This window comes from Stylophora pistillata, chromosome 12 (genome assembly GCF_964205215.1).
Source record: "Stylophora pistillata chromosome 12, jaStyPist1.2, whole genome shotgun sequence".
Lineage (NCBI taxonomy): Eukaryota > Metazoa > Cnidaria > Anthozoa > Scleractinia > Pocilloporidae > Stylophora > Stylophora pistillata.
Window position 1 is genome coordinate 2,447,959 of NC_142530.1, and position 23,743 is coordinate 2,471,701.

Here is a 23,743-nt window from a genome sequence, read left to right on the forward strand (position 1 = left end):
AGCCTTCACCTCATTGGCAGTAAAGACTTTTGGATGCGTGTGCGTCGTTTTATATATCCTCCGCGGCCCTCATCTTATGGGATAACAAGCGGTAAATTCCGAGAATTGTGAGATTCCGAGGCCCCTTCGAAAGATTCCGGGGCCCCTTCGAGAGACTCCGAGACCCTTGTAAGCCCGGGATCAGCTTTGCCCGAGTTAACAACGTCCAAAGCTGCAAAAATAACTTGTCAGCGGCACCATATTTAACAACATGTTATGACCTAGCGACACGCGCGTCCCATCAAGACTTGACGTACGTCTGCCCACTACCATTTTCCGTGTCCAGTTTTCCCGTTTGTTTCACAATCACTGTTACATTGGACTGTCGTTTTTGGAGTTAGAATTCTACTTTACACTTGCCAGTGCTGCATCGCTGGGTAAAAAGGGGAGAACTCAGGTAATTTTATATGTAACATTTAAACAGAAACTCTTGGAAGACCCTTTGTTGATCAACATGATGCTTGTCGCAGGTCGATGCAGGTGTCATACAAAGAACGAGAAAAATGTCACGAAGGAAAAAAGAATGAGGATTAGAACATGTTATGAGGTACAGCACTTGCTATCTTGCTACAAATCGGCTGAAGATTTATTTCGAAAGAAGGAACTGAATCAAAGATTTTCGTTTGGCACTGAAGCAAGGTTCGATCGATGCATGAATAGTCCTTGAGAATTTGATGTGGTAGACACTTCTGATTAGTCACGTAGTTATTCATACTTTGAAAGAAGTACGAAACAGAGCAACGTCTTAAGAGGTTTTAAGATCGTAGTCTGTGGTTAGATAGAAATAAGTGAGCTTTCAGTTAATTTGTCCCACACCCCCAACAAAGATAATTTCACAGCAAGGCGCGGAAACCAAGTTCTTTTTCCCTTTAACTCCCAAGATCTGGTTGTTAATTCTCATCTCTAGCTGTTACACATTTCCTTGTAAGTATTTTAGGAGAATTTGGTGTTAGATGAAGATAACATTTTCCACCAGATAAGTTAAGAGTATTCTCATTACCTCTTTGCTGGATAATGTATGGATATTTCAGAGAGAAGTTACACGTTAATTACTGCTTTGAGTTTAAGGGTTAATTCTTTGAGTTTGGTGTTTGATGTTACGCTTTTTCCAGTACTTCACACTACTAATGGTGCTTCTTGCCAGAAACACTCTAATTCTTACATTGTTATGTAATAAAGCAGAAAAATTAACACATTTACACCACTAACATTACAAAGCTTTTTTTGCTTCAAACATAATTATTAGCCAGCTTTGGTAAAACTTACAATATATCTTGAAAATAAGATTCTTTGTGACACTATAACTCTCCAATATTTTGATTTTTCAACACCCCTTAATAATAATAATAATTTGATATTTATATTGCACAAATTAAGATGTGGATATGATCAAATGCTCATCACAACACTTTTCGGGGGACTTTGGCTGGACTGCATCAGCAGTTTACAAACAATCGAAGGAAACTTATTTGAAGATGCCCCCCCCCCCCCAATTCCCAGTAAACAGGCCAGACCACATCACAGTAATCTCGTGAGTGAGTTCGTTAACGTCCCCTGCCTTAGAACCAAATTAACTAATTAATAGATGCAGGAGACAGGACCTACGGTTTATTCGTCCTTATCCGAGAAGACTAGAATGTCTATCCATTTCTTGATATTATAGAAAGGTAGTGCATTCTCCTTGGTTATTTTAAAACCTCGAGTGTTGGTCCGGCTGGGGCTTGAACCATCAACCTCAACCTCCCGCACAACAGTCCAGCGCTCTAACCAAATGAGCTAAAATTTTTTGAAGTTATAGTTGAAGTTAACATTGCCATATACAATAACTCGCCATGCAATAATTTCTGATTGTGCAGTGGTATTTTGGATATAAAAAAGGTGAACATAAACGAAAAGCTTAAAATTGGTCTTCATATTCTAAGAATCATTGTCAACCACAGCTAATAAACTTTCATCTAATCACAACTACAATTTCTAAGATTTCCTTTTGTACTGATGTGTGATCTTTCTTTTTTCATACCAGGGCCTCCATGATATTCAGTTACATTAAAAAATATTGACAACCATTTGAAAGCTGACAGTGGAATTTACTTCCTTGAGATGTCGGAAATCGTGGACTGTATTGCTTTCATCGTTCAGAAAGTATGTTGGAGCCTCGGTGTTTGTGTGCTCTTTATTGCCAAACGTTTTGCAGATTTGTTTGGGTTAATATTCAACATCCTTGCTTGTCTAACCATTGTGAGACTACCCTTTATGTTGATGCAGTTCTATCACATGGACTCAATGGCCGAATGGCGATATGTGGGCTTTGTCCACTTTTTGTTCTTTCTGGTAGACATACCATTTATTCTCATGTTCATGGTTATGGTCTTGTTTACTGGGGGATTAATTCTTATCCCACTTGTCCGTGAATTCAAGGCAGATGTTGAGTTTAAAGATCTCACAAGGAAAGAGTGGGGAATATATGGTCTGAAAGCATTTGAGCTCCATGCAATCATTGGAAAGAATTTCTTTCGTCTCATCTGCGACATCTTGTGTGTTCCTTTGGCCATTATTTGTTTCTTCTCATGGAGATGTTGCATTTTTGTCAAAAAACTTCGAGAGAAGAACTACAAGTGGAGAGACTTTGGATGGAGAAAAACTTGTATTAAACAATTTTTACAACTCTTGGTCGATATTCCTTGCATTTTGATGGGTATGCTGGTTATGATGACATGGCGAGCCCCATTTTTAGTCAGAAATGTGAACGAGTGCCGGATAAGTGGTAAAATATGGAATCTATGGAGATTTAAGGTTTTTCCAGAATTTATATTTATTTTTGTTGATTTTTTTTGCCTGTTGCTTTTTGTTTTAACCATAATAACATGGAGATTGCCTTTTTTGGTGCACAAGCTTTACCATGCAGAGAAAAAACAATGGGAGGTGCGAAAAATCATCGGTGAACAATTTCTGTTGATATTTGTTGATATTCCCTGCATTTTATGTGCCTTTACTGTGTTCATTACCTTATGGAGAGTTCCCAACTTTATCAGAAACTGGGAAAGTGACCAATGGAAAACCAGGAAAAACTGTTTCTGTCAGATGGGATTGCTGCTTATCGACTTTGTCTGTATTCTGTTGTGTTTGGTTGTCATGGTAACCTTGTGGAGATTATACCCTTTAATTTGTGATGTCAAGAAGTATTATTTGAAGCCCCAGAGGGAACGATCCTGGAAAATTCGAAAGTCCATTTGTAAGAATATTGCTTTCTTGCTGATAGATTTACCAGCCATATTTCTCTGTCTTATCATATTTGTTACAATTTTGCGGTTTCCTAAGTTACTGTCCAAGCTTATCCAGTCTGGTAATTTCTTCCTGGAGTTTGCAATGACAGTTTACTACGAGGCTGCCATGTTGGTTGTGGACATTTTCTTTGTCCTATTGTTTGTGGTTCTGTTCTGCCTCAGGCCCATCCAAAGCTGGGTCCATCTGCTGGAAGACGAGGAACATAAAAAAAATCGCATTCTGAAGCACTACATGCAGTGGGTACCTGATATCCTAGAGAAGCGCTTCCAGAATCGGAGAGAACTAGAAGGTATCTTTTCTACTTGTTTAAAGAATCGTTCACCTGAGGTAAAGCTCTGGAATAATCTTCGAACTGTCAATGGAGATTATTTGGAGGAATTGGAATGGATTCGAAACAAAGTGAGAAAATACGAACTCGATGAGGAATTCGGATATTTGATTGATATGGTCAAATGGTGGGAGAAAAAACGGATACACAAGCTGCTGCGCTTGTACAAATGTGAAATGAATTTTTTGCTCCGCCGCAATCTCTCCTCTCACAATAACAACCTGGCAAAATTTAGAAACGAGATGTTGCGATATGAGAGTCACGTGACCGAGCAGTATCGCGCCGTTGAAAAGTTCACCATTCCTAAAGTGCCGCTGTGGAGTGAGGAATGCGGGCTCAAGACGCGCACGCGCAGAGAGACTCAGCAAACTTTGATCGAATGTCTTCCCAGTGGACAATTTTTCCTTTTGGTGCTTATACTGTTGAATTTAGCTCTGATTTACCGCGGGCCCGCCTTGTTGAGGAACCTCTGCCAGCGTTGGTATGACCGGAGGAACGCAGTGTTGAATTCTTGTAAAGAATATTTTTGCGATCTCGTGACCATGTGTAGAATTGTGTTGGTCTTGATGTTCCTGTATCGAGCGCCTTTCCTGATTACCGACATTACAAGAGACATTGTTTTCAAACACAGTTGGCGCGCTGTTCGTGAGACGGTCAAAAGATATCCAGCCATGATCTTAGAGGACCTCGTCCAGCTGATGCGTTTTTTTCTTAGCTGGGAGAGTGTGCGCTTCGTCTTCACTGCTTTTCTCTTTGGTCTCCTGATGCCTGCGGATTTAATTTTGACCATCATGAAGTTTTTGTTTTCGAAGGACTGCGCGTATTTCGTCACGGCTGTCTTGTATGTGATTTTCATGGCTTTTCCGTTCCTCATACCGTTTTACATCAGCCAGAGAATAGACTCTGACACATTGACAGTCGTAATCAGCGCATTCGCTGTGATTTTGTTGATGGTTTTGGTGATAATGGTTGTCCTTTTGCTCAAGCATAGAAATCCATCCAACAGACAAATGCACGTTCAAGCAGACGCGCTTTTAATTGAACCAACGCCCTACGACTACGTACGATTTAACTGGACAAACATTCACGTGATCATATTTGAAATCGTTGAGTTATTACAGCTGTTAGCGTTAGTGTTCGTGACAAGTGATCTACCGATGCCTGGCGCAGACACTCTTAGCACTGCTTCTCAATATTTGCTTTTGAACTTCGCTTCTTTTAATGTGAAGCTGTGGCTGACTTTCTTTATATTCATAGTGTGGTTTTTCTGCTGCGGCGCGCCCGTAATCTTGGAGAGCGTTCTAGAGCATCTACCCAAGGGATCATGCGCAGGACACATGGGATGGACTTTGTTCTTGTCTCTTTTCGCCAACACCCTGTTTGTAACAATTGTGGAGAGTTTCCTTGCCTTTGTAGCCTGCAAGACCAACGATTGCCCTGAGCTTAATGCGACTGTAATCGCGAACATTTCGAGGGGAAATTACTGCGTACCCGTTGTTCTTATCGAAGAACCTAGCATGGAATGCTGGGAAGGAAGCCATAAGGCCATCGCCTTCCTAGGCCTCCTGGGATTGGTTTGGTACTCGTCCACTGCAATCGTTTTTGGGACCAAATATGGCGATGTAGAACACCCGGGCCAGGATTTGAAATTTTCTCCCGCCTACAACATATTCATTAATTTCGTTAAAGCGTTAATGGTGGGTGCGGTCGTTTTGGCTGCGGAACATCATATGATCGTGTTGTCCCTGCTACTCGTGGCGAATCTAGGTGCGATTATTTTCACTTTGACATTCAGGAGGATTTTCAAGTTTCAACTGTCAAATTCTTTGGTGTTGATCATCTGGCGCGCAGTAAGTTTTATTTGTGCTGCCCTCGCAGCTGTGGCAGCTCTTGTTTCTAAAATAAGAAACGACCCCGACTCTCTTCTACCTCTTGTTATTTTCCTCGGTGGCTGTCTTCTGGTGATACTCGTCGCTCTCATTGCATCAATTTACCTCAGAAATCGAAGGAGAACTCCCGTAGAAGAGCAGCGCAGAACATTCCGTCAAAAATTACTGTCGTTGGAAACAAAATTGGTTCAGGAAAACTATATGATAAACTCTTGGACGAAAGGCCGCGCCCAATGGAAAAGACTGGTGAAGAACGTTTACGAAGCACAGAAAGCTGACCGCTCCGTCTCCCCGTCAGTTTATGCACACCTCCAAGTACCAGCCCTTCCATTCCCTCCACCTCCCCTAGAGGAAGGACAGATAGCTGAAGCAGAACCAAGTATTTCAGCTTCCCTTCCCCCTCCCCCTACTTATGATGATCTGTTTCCCAACATCATGGGACCATACGGTGTTCCTCCCGTCCCTCCACCTCCATATACTGAAGGGATAACAGACGATGCGACTATAGACGAGGGGAGAGATGATCCAACCCCCCTAGCACTACCCCCAGAGACTAAAGACGAGTCTGCATCTGGGAGCCAGTCTTCCTCGGACGACTCGGTCACTATTACGTTCACAGATGCGGCACTAAACTTGGAAGCTGAACGAAAGCAATTCATTGGATCAGGCACGCATGCCCCACCCTATTACACGGATGAAGAAATGGTAAGAATGATTTGCTTTAAAAGAAGTCACATTCAATATCGAAAAAAATAGCCTCCATTCGCCGCAAAAATGAACCCGTAAATTTGTCCGCGAACATGATCTGTTCTGATGCACCCGACGTGAACTGTGAGCTTCGAGGAATTGAGAATAAACATATGTTTTGTGTAATGACAAATAGACAAGTATATTATCACTTCAAGCTGAAGATATTTTGTTTATTAACCATCATGTATTTCTTGAAACAAGCGGGGAAAAGGTGTTGTCGTTGAAAACGTTTTCTGAGTGGAATGAATGCCTAGCCTCGCAGTGTTTTCCGGTAAACTTTAATTATCAAAGATGTACTTCTCTTCTTTTTACAACAGCACAACGCTCGCCCATCTTGAATCGACTTTCAAAGAAGATTGTGTTTTTTTTTTCCGTCGCAATTTACAGTATCATTTGGGTGAATTCACCTGATAATCTCTAGTTTCAGTGGTGGCATTTTCGATCACGTGACGCGTTAAGAGTGACCGTGCGGCATACGAAATATTTGTCGAATTTAAAGACAGTCGATTTTTGTGCTGTGCAAAATTAACAGTGAACTAGGTCAGGAAGAATAGATTGAAAAACAGTTAAAAAATTCCCACTGATCCTAAGTTAAAACCAAAACATGTTTTTTCTCTAGGACACTCGATATGTGGAGCGGCAAGATTCTGAGGACTGGAAGCTATGGAATATCAACAGCATGGAGTGCAATGGCACAAATCTGCTGCTCGTGCTGGAAGAGTACATCCATTATTCTGCATTCTCCTTCTCCTTCATTCTTCAGCTTCCTCTGTGGCGTTCTGCCGTCAAAAAATGTGACTGGCCTGGCTTGCTGCACTGCCTGACGGTCTTGGAGGGTAGCCTCACTGGAAAGTTTAACACTCCCACCGGAGTCGATATATCGCAGGCTCACTTGAATGTCCCCATATTTGAGCTTCACCCAGATATTGATACAGAAGAACCGCCATTTTACGAACCTGAATCGCGAGATCCCGAAGTAATCCGAGCGCAGTCCGACCGTGAACGATCACGCGCACTCGCCGATGTGAAAAATGTCGGCGAATTCGGTGAACAGTGGGCCGAGCTTCTCGACAAACTTCTACCTACAAAACCGATTACGAAAAACTGGGTATGGCTTGAAGAGGTAGGTGGTTTCCATGTTTACCTGCGAAGGCCCATTGAAGGGACCATAACGGAAGTGGGCCCTAATGGAGTAAAGATGGCTAGGGGAGCCTCGATTGCGCTGCCAAAACATATCCAAGGCACATTGTCAGATACTAAAATTACATTTGATAAGGGATACGAGCCTAAAGGGAAAAAAGGGCCCGTTTCTGTTGCTGTTAGTGAGCTGGGACTCGTGAAAATTGATGAGAAACTGTACGTGACAGCTCAAGGAAAAAAACTGAGGTACGACAAAGCATTGGAAAGTATGAAGACTTTAACGTGGAAATAAACTGTGCAATTTGCGATAGAATTTATGCGTGACGTTTGCGTGACGAATGTTTGAAGCCTTACTTAGAAGTGTCATGTAAGTCACGCCTTATGATCCGAGTGTTTGTGACCCGTCTGCGACTGTCACCGAAGCAACGAATTTCGCCTTCAAAGGGAGTTGAAATAATTTTTTCCTTTCAAGGGAGTAAATAATCCTTTATTACTTACAGCGGATGACTTCCTGGAGTAAGTATTAAAATCACGAGGCAAAAGGTCATCTCAATTCCCTTGGGGATTGAACTTTTGACCCTCACACCGAGATCTAATTATTAGTTCTCCTTACTGTTTACCATAAAATTCTTATAATTTTAGTTCAGAGAATGTAGTATTTGATCAATAAATAAAACCCCAAAGTAATGTGTTTCTTTATTCTCATCACTAGTATTCGAAAAATGTCTATAGCTCGCCTGTATGTGTCCTAACCAGCAGAAACATTTATGCTGGTAGGAGCGGTAGTCCAAATATGGTAGACTGTTCTTACTATTTCTTATTTTATCACTTACATTTTTTTTTTCTGAGAAAAATAATGTACAGTAATTTAGGATTTTTAAATAACGCATTTTTTTAGATTTTGAAGACTGGTTCGCCTAGATTAGCACTTGCTCTCTGTCTGTCGGTCAGCCTAGCTGTAACTTTTATTTTGAGAATAAAGAATAAAATAAAATGAAGATTGTTGTTATTGCGAACTCGGCCAGCTTCCTTGAAGGTGTGTATGTGTTCGTTTATCACCGTACCTTCACCTTGGGTATCTCCGACTGTGAGCGCATACTCGGGAGGAATTCGCCCTTGGGCCTCACCTTGATCGAAAGCAAGGAGAGCACTGCCTCCCAAGTTGTAGAAAATTGTTTGAAAGATGTAGCTGATAATCTTCGTGCGAAACCCTTACAACCTGAATATTTCATCTAAAGCAAAGCAAAAGAAATAAAAACGCGCGCTCGTGAGCGCCACGCAAGATGTTTTTTCAAAAAAGCGTGTGTTCTCGCCGTTTTGTTTCCGTGTCGACCACCAGTTGCTTTTTGAACAAAGCAGATAAAAAAAAAAAGAGATATTTAATGTTTCAGGTAATTCGCGGTTTTACTGGCAGGAACGCAAATGTAAACATAACCATGGTCATACTTACATCGTAAGGATTAAATGTACAATTCAGTACATTAGATGAGAGGATTTTAAATACTGCCCTTAGAAAAATTCTGATCTTAGAATGACTCACTTATCTTTTCAACGAGATTATAAAGGACGGATCATTTCTGAAAAGAAACCCACATTTTTGTTTTTAAATTTGTAAGGCCACAACAATTCTCAGTACACCTTTTCCCAATGGAGACAATGCCTTTAGCTGCAAATTGACGCTAAATTTACAGTCTAAGTTTCTCCTGAATATCTGTTACGCGTCAATCAAGAATGAATAAGTCATAAGTGGGTCTTGATATCTACACAATGAGTGTACGAAAACTTATTTCTTGATCCGAATTCAGCTGTAAAAAAGGTATGAGCGCGGTCGAAAAATTATTTCTTAAAAAAACTGGCGACGGGTAAAAGTCAAACGAAATTTTTTACTCAGTTTTCATTCATGGTTTTTTTTCTTTTTTTCTTCAAGACTCACCAGCGACCGATGTTACAGCTGATCCTCTAATAGCTCTCGTGGTGATGTATAAACAAAAACCGGGTCACGCCTCAGATCCCTTTGACATCGAGCAAAATCAAACAAGACCGAACAATACTCAAGTACAAGACAAAAGAATATATTATCTTTAACATAAATAGTCCAGCTGAAGTTTTTGACCGTTAACGACTCGCGATTGAAACAGTTTTAAATTTTATTTCAACCTTCACGGGCAAAATGCGTGCGGATCGGTTCTCTGGAGAACATATTTGCAGGCGTTTTATAACCGCATTTTGAGCTATAATATTTGCGGTAAGGTCATTTCCTATTCGGAATCGACCTTTCCGGAGAGTGGGTGATTTAGTCAACACTCCAGTTCTACCAAAACACCTGATGCTAAAAACTTCCCGGAGACTAGACGCTCATTTTGTAAAGACGTCAAGCCAAGCTCGATTCGAGGATTTGAAATATGGGCAAGAAGCACCTCGTAACATAGAGGTAAGGCTTTATTGTTTTTTCTCTCTCTTTTGTACTGAAAAAATTGTGTACCAAACAATGAATTACGTACCGAACGAAAGCTTGACAACAATTGAACATTTCTTTCTTTTCAAAGTATATCATTCGAACTAATGCAAACAGTGTTTACGGTTAAAAAACCACGTTCATGATCAAGCCAAAATTTTCCATTTTAAATTTCCTTTTATCCCAACAAAATACAGAAAGTGTGTCACAGATAAATCAGTCTTAGTTCCCGAGATGTAGCAAATATTCTGAGGTGAAAATATAGGCTTAAATATATTGTACAGCACGGCGCAAAATGTTATTAACTTCGCTGTTCGGCCATTCATCCATTGAATTGTTAAAACGTGGGACGCGCTCGCCATTTCCAATAGTCTCTTTGTTTCGAGTTTGAATTTTCTTCAAAAGAAACTTTCACCTCCCTCTCTTTTGTTTCTAGACCCCCATCATGAAATTTCTACGAATTCTTGAAAATCCGCAAATAATTTTAAGAAAATAATCAATGCTAAAGAGGTTTGGAAATCTTACAAATTGACTAATGAACTTCCTTTATGTAAAAGCTTCGCGTGTGAAATTAAGTGGAGTGTCAAATTTCGTTTTTTTATTCAATAATTCTTCGGTTTCATTTTTATTTAGTTTTTATTCAGTTGACGTTACAGTTTGCTTATAGAGAACCAGCGGCTTCTATAAGTGATATTCGTTTTGACTGTCGATACTGATTTACATTTTGTTTGCCGTGTTTCGGCGCTAAATTGCAGGCTGAGATCCTAGAAACACATTGGTTTAACCAATGGAAGCTATGAGCGCAACAGCACATTTACTCCTCATTTGAAACTCAAAAATTCTTTCAAGCTGTACGCCTCAGCGACGAAATTAATAAGAAATGAAAGATGATGAAATATTGATATGTGTGGTGTAGATATGGCGAGTTTCGGATAGGACTCAAATCTTTTCAGTCTTCAGTAAAATCTCCCATAACTGCAAGAAGATCACTCAGTATCAACTTTCAGTGGCTTCTTTTAGTAAATAGTAATGTAACACATAGGTAAAAGACAACTAACAGAAGAGAGATTACAAAAAAAGGGAAAACCACTTGTTGGTTTGCGCTGAGATCTTTTCTTTTTTTTTTTTTTTTTTGTTCTTGCGGGAAGTAAACATCTGTCTTTTTTGGAGAAAACGTAATCAGCAATTTATAGTCACAAATCATGATTTGCATTTGCGTTCAAAAACACTTCTCCCTGGGAGAGGTCAGCAATTTTTGCTGACGATAATGGAGTCCGCATATCAGTATATATATTTTTACCGTCCGGCAGGCCAGCAAGGAGATTTTCCTTAGGACTTTATCCAATGCTTCTCAGTTACGGACATGTCATATCCGAAACGCCATTTGTTGTCATTTTAACCACGCAGTTCTTCACTCTTTTGTGAAAATCTCTTCAAAATGTTTCCACGTTTTTTGAGCAAATGTTTTAATTAGGTTACTGTTCAAACACGCATTGACGTCTTTTCCCCCGATGTTCGCGTTACGCCTTCCGAGGCTTAGCAAATGCAATATTTACTAATCTCCGGTATTTTTCAAGAAGGGTTGGAAACCAATTGCTTACAATCATGTACCGAAAAAAACAGACGAAACAGCCTTATCAAGGACCAAATTTACATACCACTGGGAGCATATAGCGGATGCCACAAGGAAATTTAATTCCAAAGTTTTTATCTTTTTCAGACCGTGGTTAATGATATTTAACATCTGTTTCAAATTGATGTCGTCAAACTATTATGCGATATCAAAATATTAAGAAGATGTTGTCAAATGTGGTGGTGATCGAGATATCCTGAAAAGTTCATATTGCTAGAATATTTGTGAAGATCAGCATTTAATTATGGAGTTCAGACGTCAGTAGACAAAAAAGCGATGAGTTACATGAGTTACCTTACCAAGCAGGAAAGCGCGAAACAAACTGGAGAAATTTCGAACATAGGACTGTTAAAAATCGGAAATTCCCTCAAAAGAATGTGAATTTTTAAAGGATGTCACAAACATCGTCAGTGTTAATATCCTCGGGAGAAAAATAATTAAAGTTGCATTTGCTAAGATTGGCGTCTTCGTCTCAAACTTACCCACCCATCCAACCCCCCCCCCTCCCCTGCACCCGCTTAATAATTCCTGTGGTCTTCTCGTCTAAAAGCAGCCCTTTCAATGGCTGAAAAGTCCAAGATGCTTTCGACCCATCTTTATCTTATCAGACCTATCATGGGGTATTTCCACTTCTTGCCGCCTGAAACCAAAATTCTTTAACGACAAGATCGCACAATATTAATCGTCATAATCAACTTGAAGTTGTAAAATGTTACTTATCGCGCAATATAATTTTGCTCATTTAGGTTCTGGTTGAAAAAAAAAAAAGAAAAAAACTAAACATGCGTTTTCTGAAACAAACTTTAAGTATTATAATTTTCATTGCTGGTAGAGGACAGAGACACTTGATTTGGTTAACTTTGTTTTCGTTTTTCTTCAAATCATCTTAAATTTGTTGGAATTCTGTTTGTAAACCTTCCTAATGATATTTCATTTTTCAGAGGAAGTTTAAGCCCTTGGACCAGTTCTAAACATAAAATAGATTTTTGCTTAATTTCTCAGAAAAAAGTTTTTAAAATTTGTCAGAGGCTTTGTACAAACACTCAGAGGTTACTAAATGGCCTTTGTACGTCTGACTGGAAGGGTTGAAATACACACCGATTGAAGAGAAAACACGGAGCCCAGTTATTCCTGATAACGTATAAATCATGCTGGGTAATAACTTTCATAACTACTGATGTATTTCGGTTTCTTTCGAACAGCTCGTTATGAAAACTGAAAAGCAAGAGTATTTCATTTTTTTTTGAGGAGGTTGAGGCCCTTGAACAAGTTCTAAATATAAAATAGATTTTTGCTTTCTGAGGAGGTTCACGCCCTCGGACCAGTTCTGACCACGAAATAGATTTTCGCTCAATTTCTCGGAAATAAGTTTTTAAAATTGGTCTTAAGCTTTGCACAAACATCCAGAGGTTACTAAATGGCCTTTGGAAGGGTTGAAATACCTCAGATTGTACAGAAAACCCAACCATAAGCTGTTATTCCTGATAACGCATAAATTATACTGGGTGATAACTTTCATAACGTGCTACTGATATATTTCGGTTTTTTTCGTACAGCTCGTTATGAAAACTACAAACACGAGTACTGGAGAAAACCATCAAATTTGTAACGAATTAAATGTAGCTGTTTGTTTCAAAGGCCGGAAATGAGAAAGTAAATAGATAAATATATAAATATACATATATAATCAAATAAATATTTGAATAGACTAGACAAAGATATATCAACAACTAGATGAATTTGAAAAAATAGTCAACGTTGCAAGGGAAACTGATTTGAGGTCGTTAGCTACTAACTACACCGGTAATACAGCGAATATGGCGGCTGCGAAAATGCATGGAATCTGTGTCAGTTTGGGTGTAGTAAAATCCCTTCTAATGACTCTTTCACACCTCTGGATTGAAATCAATATGGGTTGGACTGATCACGGTATGTAAAATGTTATTTGATCCTTTGGAGAGCAGTATGAGTACATGACCATGTCCCACGCGCGAGAATTAGTCCGCGAATTCAGTCGCGTTCGCTGTATGATATAAAATGTAGCGCAGATTGGAACAGCATCTCTTTGTATTGAACTTGGAGCTAAAGTTAGTGGTCCTAGATGAAATTTTACTTCACTTCTTGGTGTTTCATCCACGTTTGATCATCATTGATCGAAGGAGAAGGTAAACACGAGGTTGCAAACGTCGAGGATATGGCTTTACCTAGTTTTCGAAATGAGCTGTTTTGGGGTTCGCTTGTTTTGAACTGGTAAGTGTGTTTGTGGATGTTACGTTAGACGATTTGCTTTGTTCCTTATGCAAAACGCAAGGCGTCGTTTACGCTATCATGAGAACTGGCCCGTAAAAGGTATACACAACGACTTGTGATGAAAAGCTTAATTTACAATACCCTTGTTTAGAGGTTAAACACGCCACGCTAGAAAATTCAGTGAAGCGAATAGACCGTTGTTTAAAGTTTTCGGACGTTATAGTTTTGCGTGTCTTTAAAATGACTGCGAGGAAGGCATTTAGATAAACAGCCAGGCAGTCATTTAGGAGAAATAGTAATCAACACTGAAGACATACTGACACGGGCCGCATATTCCTAACTAGCCTGTTAGGAATTTTCGCGTTAATTTGTTACTATCATATGCATTTTTACTGTCTATAATTCGCAAATGCGTGAGTTTTAACCCCTCAGTTTGCTTTCAGTATGCTTCAAAAATTTCAAGAGGGCATTTAAATTTCCTTTATGATTGTTTATCTAATACGCATTTTACTATTAGCCATGTTGTAACGATAAATTCAATATCCTTTCTACCTTCTGTTGGCATGAGCGTTCAACTCTGCGAACTCCATATTTTCACTGAAAGCAAATTCTTCGGATGGCCAACCAAGTTGGGCTATTTTTAAAATTTTTTTTTCTTAATTTTGGTAATCTAATATTTCTTTTTCTAGCCTTTTCTTCCGTAATTTTATGAAAAACTTCTGTTATCTTAGCACGCTTGACTGTCCATGTGTTTCAAATTACGCCAAGTTCCACTTCAAGGGCGACAAACGGAAGGGTTTCTCTTTTGCTTACAGCATCTTCAAACAATTTTAGGAAGCGGATTTTAAGTGCATTTTCATGCTGAGGGGATATGTGACATCACGGACGAGTAGTATTTAGAAATTCGATATGTTCCTTACATACACACAATTGCGTTGATGTTTCCATGCCCACAAAAAATTAAAACCAGCGTCTATAAACAGATAAAGATAAGAGGGGTCATTACGCTTTTTCTCTTGTTACACCATGGGTTTTAAGACACGTAGAATACTGTAGAATGGCGTACGCTGAAATACCCTTGAATACACCGGCTTTACCCCCATTTTCAAGGAATCAAAAGATAACACTGAGATGACTAGCTACGCGGGTAAAAATCTTCTATTTTATATTTTGTCTGATTTTGTTTACAATTTTTGTTTCTCCGCGCCACTAGCACAGTGTCTGCTGGAGAACACACACTGCGAGTTAATCTCTGTTGCGTCAAAACATTGTCGTGAAAACGCATTATTCTTAGAATTTTTTGCTGTAATATTAACTGTCTATAGATTATACTTTTCTAATAACTTTCCAAATAGCAAACCATAAGAAATTTATGCATTTGAACTACTCAATGCTGAAGCTTTGAAGCGTTGGATGACTTCTCAAGCGTGTAATGAAAAGTGCTATAGCATTTTTTAAGAATTGTGCTGTCCAAAATTTCTCAAAATGAAAGATTACTCTATACCATTTAAAAATGAGCTTAAAAACTTGTTAATATGCATCCTGTGGCCTTGTGTATAGATTGCATCAATATTTTAAGTGTACCTCTCAATTCGTTGCAAACACTGATTCAACAAGTTGAATTCAAATTTTCATTCATGCGGTCAGTCCATCACAATCAGTTATAACATCTTTTTTCTACAACCAGAGGGCCCTTAGCTTGGATTTTCATGACTGCACCGCTGCAAATGAAAATTATTGATGAATTCATTTTTCTACCCAAGCTCTGCACAGCAACGGCGTGAAATAGCTAAGTTTTGTGTTGTAAATCCCATTTGACCCCTCTCATTTCCTAACATCAATGTACATATTCTCCATACTGTTCTCCAAATATTTCCTGAGGTGCCAGCAAGGAGAATTTGCAATGAAGAGCCTTTTTAGTCGGTGATCATTTCCTTTATTCTCGTTACCTTAATGTTTAATTCAAGGGTGATATTGTAAGGAAAAATAAGATGCTAGTCTTTCTTAGGGTTCAAAGGGTTTATGATGTAGGGGGAGGTCTGGCGCTGGTAGAAACAGTAGTCCCATGAAGCCACCCACAAAACCAGGACTCGACACTAACCTTTTAACTTATTAGCCAAGTGGCTAGTGATAACTTAGATATTACAATAATTTCAGTTTGTTTACTAGCCAAACTGGCTTAGGGAAATCGAAAACCACTGGCCAAAAGTGAATTTCTACTAAACTGGAAACACTTAGAAGATAGATACATTCACTTTCTAACATACAGCGTTTATTGAACAACTTCTTCTTTATTTCTATAGGCTATGAACGCTCTAGAGATTATCATTACCGTTTTACTTCTCTGCCTCTTGGCGCTGGGCGTGTACTTGGCTACTTTCTGGACAATCTCAAGGAGGAAGAAAGAAAAGCATGAAGGTGGCCGTGGGGAGGTGCCGTATAAGTATCTGGAAGAGGAGGCCGAGAATGCCCGGAGGAAAGTGGCAACTGCTTACGCACAGGAGACTATGCCAAAAATAACCATTACACCAGTACAACCAAGGCCTAACTTCCCAAGGGTGAGGAATCCTGTCTGTCTGTACTGTCTGTCTGTCTGTCTGTCTGTCTGACTGCCCGACTCACTGACTGATAGAATTGATGAGCCATTGATGAGTCAACTAACTAGCACTCGCGCGACTGACTGAGACACTTACTGAATCAGTGACAAGTTGAGACTCTAGATCCAATTGACTGGCTGACTGATTGTCTCACTGAATGAATCTGTCCTTGGAAACTTTGCTAACTGACCAACAAGCTGTACAGCTAACTGCTCACCTGAGTTGACCAACTGTCCAGCCGTCTAGCTGACTACAGACACACAGACAGACTGACTAGCTGACTGTTTGGCTGGGTGGGTGGCTTACTAACAGACAGACTGACAGATTGACAAACCATTTGGCTGGCTAGGTAACTTACTTACCAACAGATAGACAGAGAGGCAGAGTGACTGACTGTTTGAGTTGCTGGCTGTTTAGCTAGCTGGGTGGCTTACTACCAGACAGACTGACTAACTGGCTGCTTAGCTAGCTGGGTGGCTTGCTACCAGACAGACTGACTAACTGGCTGCTTAGCTAGCTGGGTGGCTTACTACCAGACAGACTGACTGACTGGCTGCTTAGCTAGCTGGGTGGCTTACTACCAGACAGACTGACTGACTGGCTGCTTAGCTAGCTGGGTGGCTTACTACCAGACAGACTGACTGACTGGCTGGCTGCTTAGCTAGCTGAGTGGCATACTACCAGACAGGCAGACTGACTGGCTGCTTAGCTAGCTGGGTGGCTTGCTACCAGACAGACTGACTAACTGGCTGCTTAGCTAGCTGGGTGGCTTACTACCAGACAGACTGACTGACTGGCTGCTTAGCTAGCTGGGTGGCTTACTACCAGACAGACTGACTGACTGGCTGCTTAGCTAGCTGGGTGGCTTACTACCAGACAGACTGACTGACTGGCTGGCTGCTTAGCTAGCTGAGTGGCATACTACCAGACAGACAGACTGACTGGCTGCTTAGCCAGCTGGGTGGCTTACTACCAGACAGACTAACTGACTGACTGGCTGCTTTGCTAGCTGGGTGGCTTACTACCAGACAGACTAACTGACTGACTGGCTGCTTAGCTAGCTGGGTGGCTTACTACCAGACAGACTGACTGACTGGCTGCTTAGCTAGCTGGGTGGCTTACTACCAGACAGACTAACTGACTGACTGGCTGCTTAGCTAGCTGAGTGGCTTACAGGCAGACTGACTTGCTATTTGTCTTACTCCCTGGTTGACTAAGTGTCTTACGTATTTCTTTAACTACGCTGAAAAGCTTCACTTATCTTTCAACTTCTTGTTTTCTTTTTCAGAGTTTATTATCGTCAGACGAATTACTTTCAACGGAAGACGAGGGAGAAGAGGAGCCTCACAGTGATGAGCACGTGGATTTAGGAAGACTTTATTTCGCACTTAGATACGATCAACACAGGTACGGCGTAAAACTTTTAAAATCAAGTCACTGTCAGTCCTACGTTCAAGACATGATTTGTCGCTCTTCTTAGATTATTTAATGATTTAGTAATTCTTATTGTAGTTTCTTGTAAGCATCAAAGTGACACACTCTCATTGGTTTTTGCTTTGCTGCACAATGCATGACAGCTTTTCTTGAAATACCACTGAAGTCACGCCAGGCTTCTGTGAGAATGTGGAAGACGTTTTAATACTGTTGCATTGACATGACCACCCAAACATCCACATGCATGCACTTACTTGCATTGGCCGGCATGCACTTGATTTACTTGATTTCTTTTACATTAATTCTACTCCGTAAAAGGTGATGGAAAACATTTTAGAGATCTTTAGTTTGATAATCCTCAGAATTACAGATATTATTAAATTATTAAATTTAAATTTATACCGCGCAGTTTCTATAAAAATATTCAACTGCGCCTTACAATAAATATTAAATCAAAACTAAAATAGAAGTTCAAAATTACAATTCTAAAATTCCATAATAAATAAATAGATAAATAAAATAATTCATCATTAATGCAATTTAATCATAACAACTATAGTAACTAATTAAACGCCCTATTAAATAAAAAAGTTTTAAGTCTAATTTTAAAAATATCTAAACTGGAAATAGATCTTATTGTGGTAGGAAGCAGATTCCAACGTCAAGGGGCGGCACAACTAAACGATCTATCTGCCAGGGTCTTCTTGGATATTATTTTCGGGAAAGTTAATAAAGCTGCGGAGTCATCGTTGCGCCTTAAATTATACCTAGACGGCAGCAAGACAGATATTAAATGGCGCAAGTAGTCGGGCGCCATACCATGCAATACCTTAAATGTAAGAAGAATTATTTTATATTCGATACGATAACAAACAGGCAGCCAATGTAATTCGCGAAGTAGAGGCGTGATGTGGCACGACTTCGGAGCACAATAAACCAAACGAGCACTAGCATTCATAACACGCTGCAGTTTAGACAACTGATATTTCGGTAACCCATACAGAAGGCTGTTACAATAATCAAGTCTACTTGTTATAAACGCATGAACTAGTGTTTCGGTGCTACTTCTGGATAAGTACTTCCTAATATGTCTGATATTATAAAGATAATAAAATGCACTGCTGCATGTTTTGGTAATATGTACATCCATATCCAAATGAGGGTCAAACCATATGCCCAGATTACAGACTGATGAAGAAGGACTAATATTATAATTTCCGACTCTAACGCCATCGATAGACACCTTTGTGAGCTGCTTTCGTGTCCCAACAAGCATCTTCAAGATATCTTCAGGATCCTTAATTTTCATCTTGTTTCGTAGTTCTATGTTGATCGTACGTCTTATCAGAGCTGAGGACATCCCCATGGAACGAGAATCCACTGGTACCTACGTAGATGTCAACATCCTTCCTCTGAATCTGCAGAGCCACACGTTTGAGCCCAGCGACACTACAATTAACATCAATTTTAGGTACAAAAAATTTATATCTTTCATCATTCTGGCTTTTCAAAGAAGTCTGTGTCGGGAGGATCTGGACCCTTGTAAAAGCAAACCATGAAGAACCAAAATCGCATAATTGGAATCAAATAAGTGTATCTAGTTCATCATTTCCCTATTTAAACCAGTCTATTGCAGTAGACATGGCCGCCACGATATTATTGACTGTAGCATCTCCGAAAAAATACTTATAACTTCAGGAGTAAAGTTTGATTTTTCTCTTGCTTTTTGACATATTTTCTCGTGATTGAAAATAGCTTTGCTTTCCTTTTTTCAATGCAGAGAGGTTTATGAGTTTCCGCTGTCATTGGTGGACCTGGCACTGCAGACACTCAACTTGCACATTTTTCGATATGACAACTTTTCCCGCCGCACATCTGTTGGCGACGTATTTCTGGCTCTAGCTGAATTAAGTGCGCAGGGGATTGATTTCACCCGAGAAGTGTTTCTTTGTAGAAATATAATCAGCCATCACGAGGTTAGATGAACAGTTTTATTTCAGATTAGGGAGTCGAGAATCTTATGAGAAAAAAAAAACACTAATCCCCTTTCGATATGATACCCTATTTGGCAAGTTTCTGCTTGACCTGGCACAACCAGGGTTTACCGCACCCGTTACCAGCTTAGCTGTTTCTCCTGCCACACGATTGCAAGCTTTCCTACACTTAGTGGCAGTTCCGTGATTTTCCCGCCCTTGGCGCCGGTGGCATGTTTTCCCGCGCTTGATGCCCATCCGCGCTTTACATCAGGTCGCTGATTTTCCCGCGCTTGTCTTTCGTTGCATCTTTTTCACGCCTGTCAACAAGTTTCAGGTCTTACCGCGCTTAGGATCCATTGCATGTCCTCTTGCATATTGCAAGGATTGCTTTACCTTGACTTTCTTTGCACATCGCTTCTTGCGATCCTGATTGGTCCAACTTATAACGAGTGACTCATAAATGCTCTCTTTGTTTGTGGCTTCAAGAGAGACCGCTTAAACTAATGATTCTTTATGTTACTTTTGTGCAGATCTACCGTACACTGGATAAAGGAAAACACAGGCACCCTACTGATAAGGAACAGGAAGACAACGAAATGGTACCGGAATCAAAATTGACAGAGAAAAAGGTCAGACGTCTTTATCGTATCCTTCTCTTCTCAAATCTTTCTAAATCACCTTCGTCTTATCATGCCGTGTTAACTTTTCTCTACAAGAGATAACCTTGCTTTCTTAGTAATCGTCAAGGGAATATCAAACTCGGAAATAATATGTGATTGCATTGGTTTCGCTGAAAAATCCGATTTTTTATTTTAAACATCAGTGTTCATAATTTGATTATAAACAATAGTGTCCGAACTTAGACATTATGTCCAATTTTTTATTGTAGACACCAGTGTCCGATATTTTTTTGTTTACATTTGAGTAGTCAACAAAGCTAAAGCCATTTCCTAAACTAGAAAAAAAAAAAAAACAACTTAACCCCATTTACGAACTGATCCTTTTCCTTTTATTTCGCTTCATTTTGCATTAGTCTTCCCTATGTAGAGTCTCTCTTTGGTAGATATTCACTGAGCGTAAGTGTAAATCGAAGAAGAGGCCGGTCACTCGTTCGGTTTGCTCTTTTACTCATTGTGGTCACTAAAGATACACAGGAAAGCTACTGCGTGTCACAGCCAATTACGTGAAATTTCCTTGACTTATTTTTGGCTCTTTGTGACTTTTACCTTTGTTTACGTTTAGATAAGCCGTTTGAAGGCTTAATTTTCTAGTCTACGGCACTCAATCGAGAGGGACTCAATCGCCTTTTACAGTTTTTAGAACTAAATTAATAACTTTTTCTGCTCATTGTGTAGGTGGGAAGGAAAGTCAGTTCTCAAAGAATGTGGGATGTTCTACGAAGGGCAGTTATGTCCGGCTCTTACAAAGGAGACATTTTAGCATCTGATTCTGCCATGTACTGGGAGTCGGTCTTCACGCCTGATGTCTCAAGTGCGGCGAGTAGCCCTCTTAAATCACCAGGGTTCACATACTTCTCAGACCCAGGCCCTCTTGATGAACCACTCGATGAGAGCAGTGAAGAGGAAGGTACATCGTGGAAAGGAAGGGAGGAAGCTGCCATTGATTCACCTGTAGATGAATCTGATTTCGATTCATCTGCAAATGAACAAGGTGACGAGAGACGCAAGGACAGTTCCCAGTCTCCTCCGATCAGGCATGTGCAACTCTCCCCAGCTCCTGAAGAGTACTATCGCATAGTTCCCATTACACCTTTTACCAACCCCTCTAAGGAAAGAAGAGAATCAGCCGAACGGTCTTATTCCTGGAAACTACCTCAAACGTACACATCTCGTGATCATGATGTAGTACAGACTCTTTCCCAGGCCTACAAAGAGCCTCGGGTAGTTCCTTTTACTGCTGTTTCTCAATTTGAACCGGGACCCCAGCCCAGTAAATCCGTTTCCTTTCAATTCTCTCCGGCTAGAGATAGAAGTGGATTAAAAGACAGTAGCTCTAGGACTTCTCGACAGAAAAAGTCAGGTGATACCAAGAAATTCGCATTTCGAGGAACTAAAAAAACTGGCACATCCCGACGTAGACTGAGATTGTCCCCCAGAAAAGAGCCCGATGGTGAGCCCGATGGTGAGCCCGCCGAGAAAATGGTCAGCGCGGTAAGAGGAAAATCTAAGCTTGTAGTCACAAAGTTACGGTCCAAGTCTTCGCTGAAAAGTGACAAAATGACTTACCAGCGAGAAGAAATAGAACCTTACGAAGATTTATCGTTTGAAACAGCTGAGGATGATTCTCTTTTGGGGGATTCTTCAAGATTATCAGAAGATGTCACCGAACAGCTGGAATTTGAACTTGATCCTCCACTGAGTCTTCCAATGAACTTCCCATCGATCTCGACAGAAGACTATCGAACTCCGCCGATATCCACATTTAGCAATTTTTATTCGATTACCCGATCACAATCCGATCCGAACGTCGATGCCGAACGATTCCGAAGATTAGGAGGATCATCCTCGGAATACCGACGAGTTCGTTCAATGTTGGAAGTACACGATGATAGGACGACAGATGATGAAGAAAAATGAAATGAAATGGTTGACATGGTTACCATAGAGATGTAGTTTTTATCAAATTAATATGGTGGAGTTATTCTTCAATCTACGGTAGTTTTTCAGTTAAAGAAACGCCAGTGCCTATTGACGAAGAATACATATTTAAAGTGCAAAATTATGAGAGACTTGATTTAAGTTTAAAAGCATTGTTAATTCGTACAAGCCGTTAAGGCTTCAGAAAAAAAGTTTTCATCTTCAACACATCTTGAAGAATAGTTACAATCAGCGACAAAATTATTGACACATTGACCTTTTCAACCTCTATTGTTGCAATTTCATATCTTTTGCCCTCGTTGGTTAATCTATTCGTCCCCTCCCCCCCCCCCAAATAAAATGTTTCATGAATTTTTAGCTACATACAGGCAACATTGAATGAGGACGGGGGGCCTTGTTAATGATTTAGAGTGTGGTAGAAACAGGAGTGTTATTCTACAAATGAATAGGACTCTTCAAAACATGATGTGTCGACTAATTTTGTCGCTGATTGTAGGAACGAGTTTTCTTCGAATAGAATTTAACAAGAAATTTTAAGTTGAATATATTCCATTTTCCAAAGCTTTTGTCTTTGCTGAATTCACGAGGAAAGCTAGAGCACCCAATGCGAGAAGAAAAGAATCGATACGTTCCAAACGGTTTTCTAAATGTGCTTCCCGAAAATATCAAAAAAACTATTTTCAATTTCTGGAATAAATTATAGGAATTTTGAAATTCAATTTATACGAGTGAATTTCACCACGTAGATTAGAGATATTTACTTTGTGAAATATGAGATCATTCATAGGGACAGCAGGGTGGAGTATGTAAGGTTTATTTCTGTCGATAAAATTCCTGTATGGAACATTTTTTTAAAGCGAATGTCTGATTTCAAATCGAGAGAGACAATTACCCAGGATGCATTTCTGCGACGTTTCATTTAGAGGTGGAGTGGACAGTAGCGAGAAAGGACAGAGACAAGGAAAGGCGAGAAGTAATTTCTACTGCCTCACCCCTCCCTTTTCCTTCTATTTGACCGTCGCCCACCCCTTGGTACAAATTTATTTCTCTCCCCAGCCCTCTCCTGTTGTAAAATTAAAGGTGGCGGCTATATTTTCACCAAGAAAATACATAACCCTCGCGGTTTGCAACGGTTTTTTCTTCTCTTCAGTCTGCTTCTAAAGGTTTCCGTTTAATTTTGAATGTAGTTTCGTCAAACTGTGAATAGTTTAGTACGGTTTCACAGTTTCTGTCAATGATCGGACAGAATACGAAGCCCCAGACAGCCGGTACAGCGTTTAAACTCAGACAAGACTGTCCCAATTCACCACTAGTTTCCGTCTTATTGACAACAACTGTTGCTTGAAAAC

The 23,743-nt window shown here is 40.0% G+C and overlaps 2 protein-coding genes across 5 annotated transcripts; both read left to right on the forward strand.

Annotated features, from left to right (window-relative positions):
- The first annotated feature begins 104 nt into the window (after positions 1–104).
- LOC111323476 (uncharacterized) lies at positions 105–8,447 on the forward strand. Of its 2 annotated transcripts, XM_022926834.2 has the most exons (4): positions 105–436; positions 510–586; positions 2,063–6,246; positions 6,911–8,447. In XM_022926834.2, exons 3-4 carry the CDS (start codon positions 2,140–2,142, stop codon positions 7,721–7,723), a joined length of 4,920 nt encoding a protein of 1,639 aa, XP_022782569.2. In that variant the 5' UTR covers positions 105–436; positions 510–586; positions 2,063–2,139; the 3' UTR covers positions 7,724–8,447. The 2 variants fall into 2 exon arrangements, with proteins under 2 accessions (XP_022782569.2, XP_022782570.2); XM_022926835.2 differs by lacking the exon at positions 510–586.
- A 1,090-nt stretch (positions 8,448–9,537) lies between these two features.
- Positions 9,538–23,250, forward strand: LOC111323485 (uncharacterized). 3 transcript variants are annotated; one of them, XM_022926850.2, is made up of 7 exons: positions 9,538–9,862; positions 16,073–16,327; positions 17,655–17,773; positions 19,122–19,271; positions 19,581–19,776; positions 20,307–20,405; positions 21,132–23,250. In XM_022926850.2, the coding sequence occupies exons 1-7, from the start codon at positions 9,758–9,760 to the stop codon at positions 22,371–22,373; spliced, it is 2,166 nt and encodes a 721-aa protein (XP_022782585.2). In that variant the 5' UTR covers positions 9,538–9,757; the 3' UTR covers positions 22,374–23,250. The 3 variants fall into 3 exon arrangements, with proteins under 3 accessions (XP_022782585.2, XP_088596068.1, XP_088596069.1); XM_088739942.1 differs by lacking the exon at positions 9,538–9,862 and adding an exon at positions 13,249–13,769; XM_088739943.1 differs by lacking the exon at positions 9,538–9,862 and adding an exon at positions 14,770–14,916.
- The last annotated feature ends 493 nt before the right edge of the window (positions 23,251–23,743 follow it).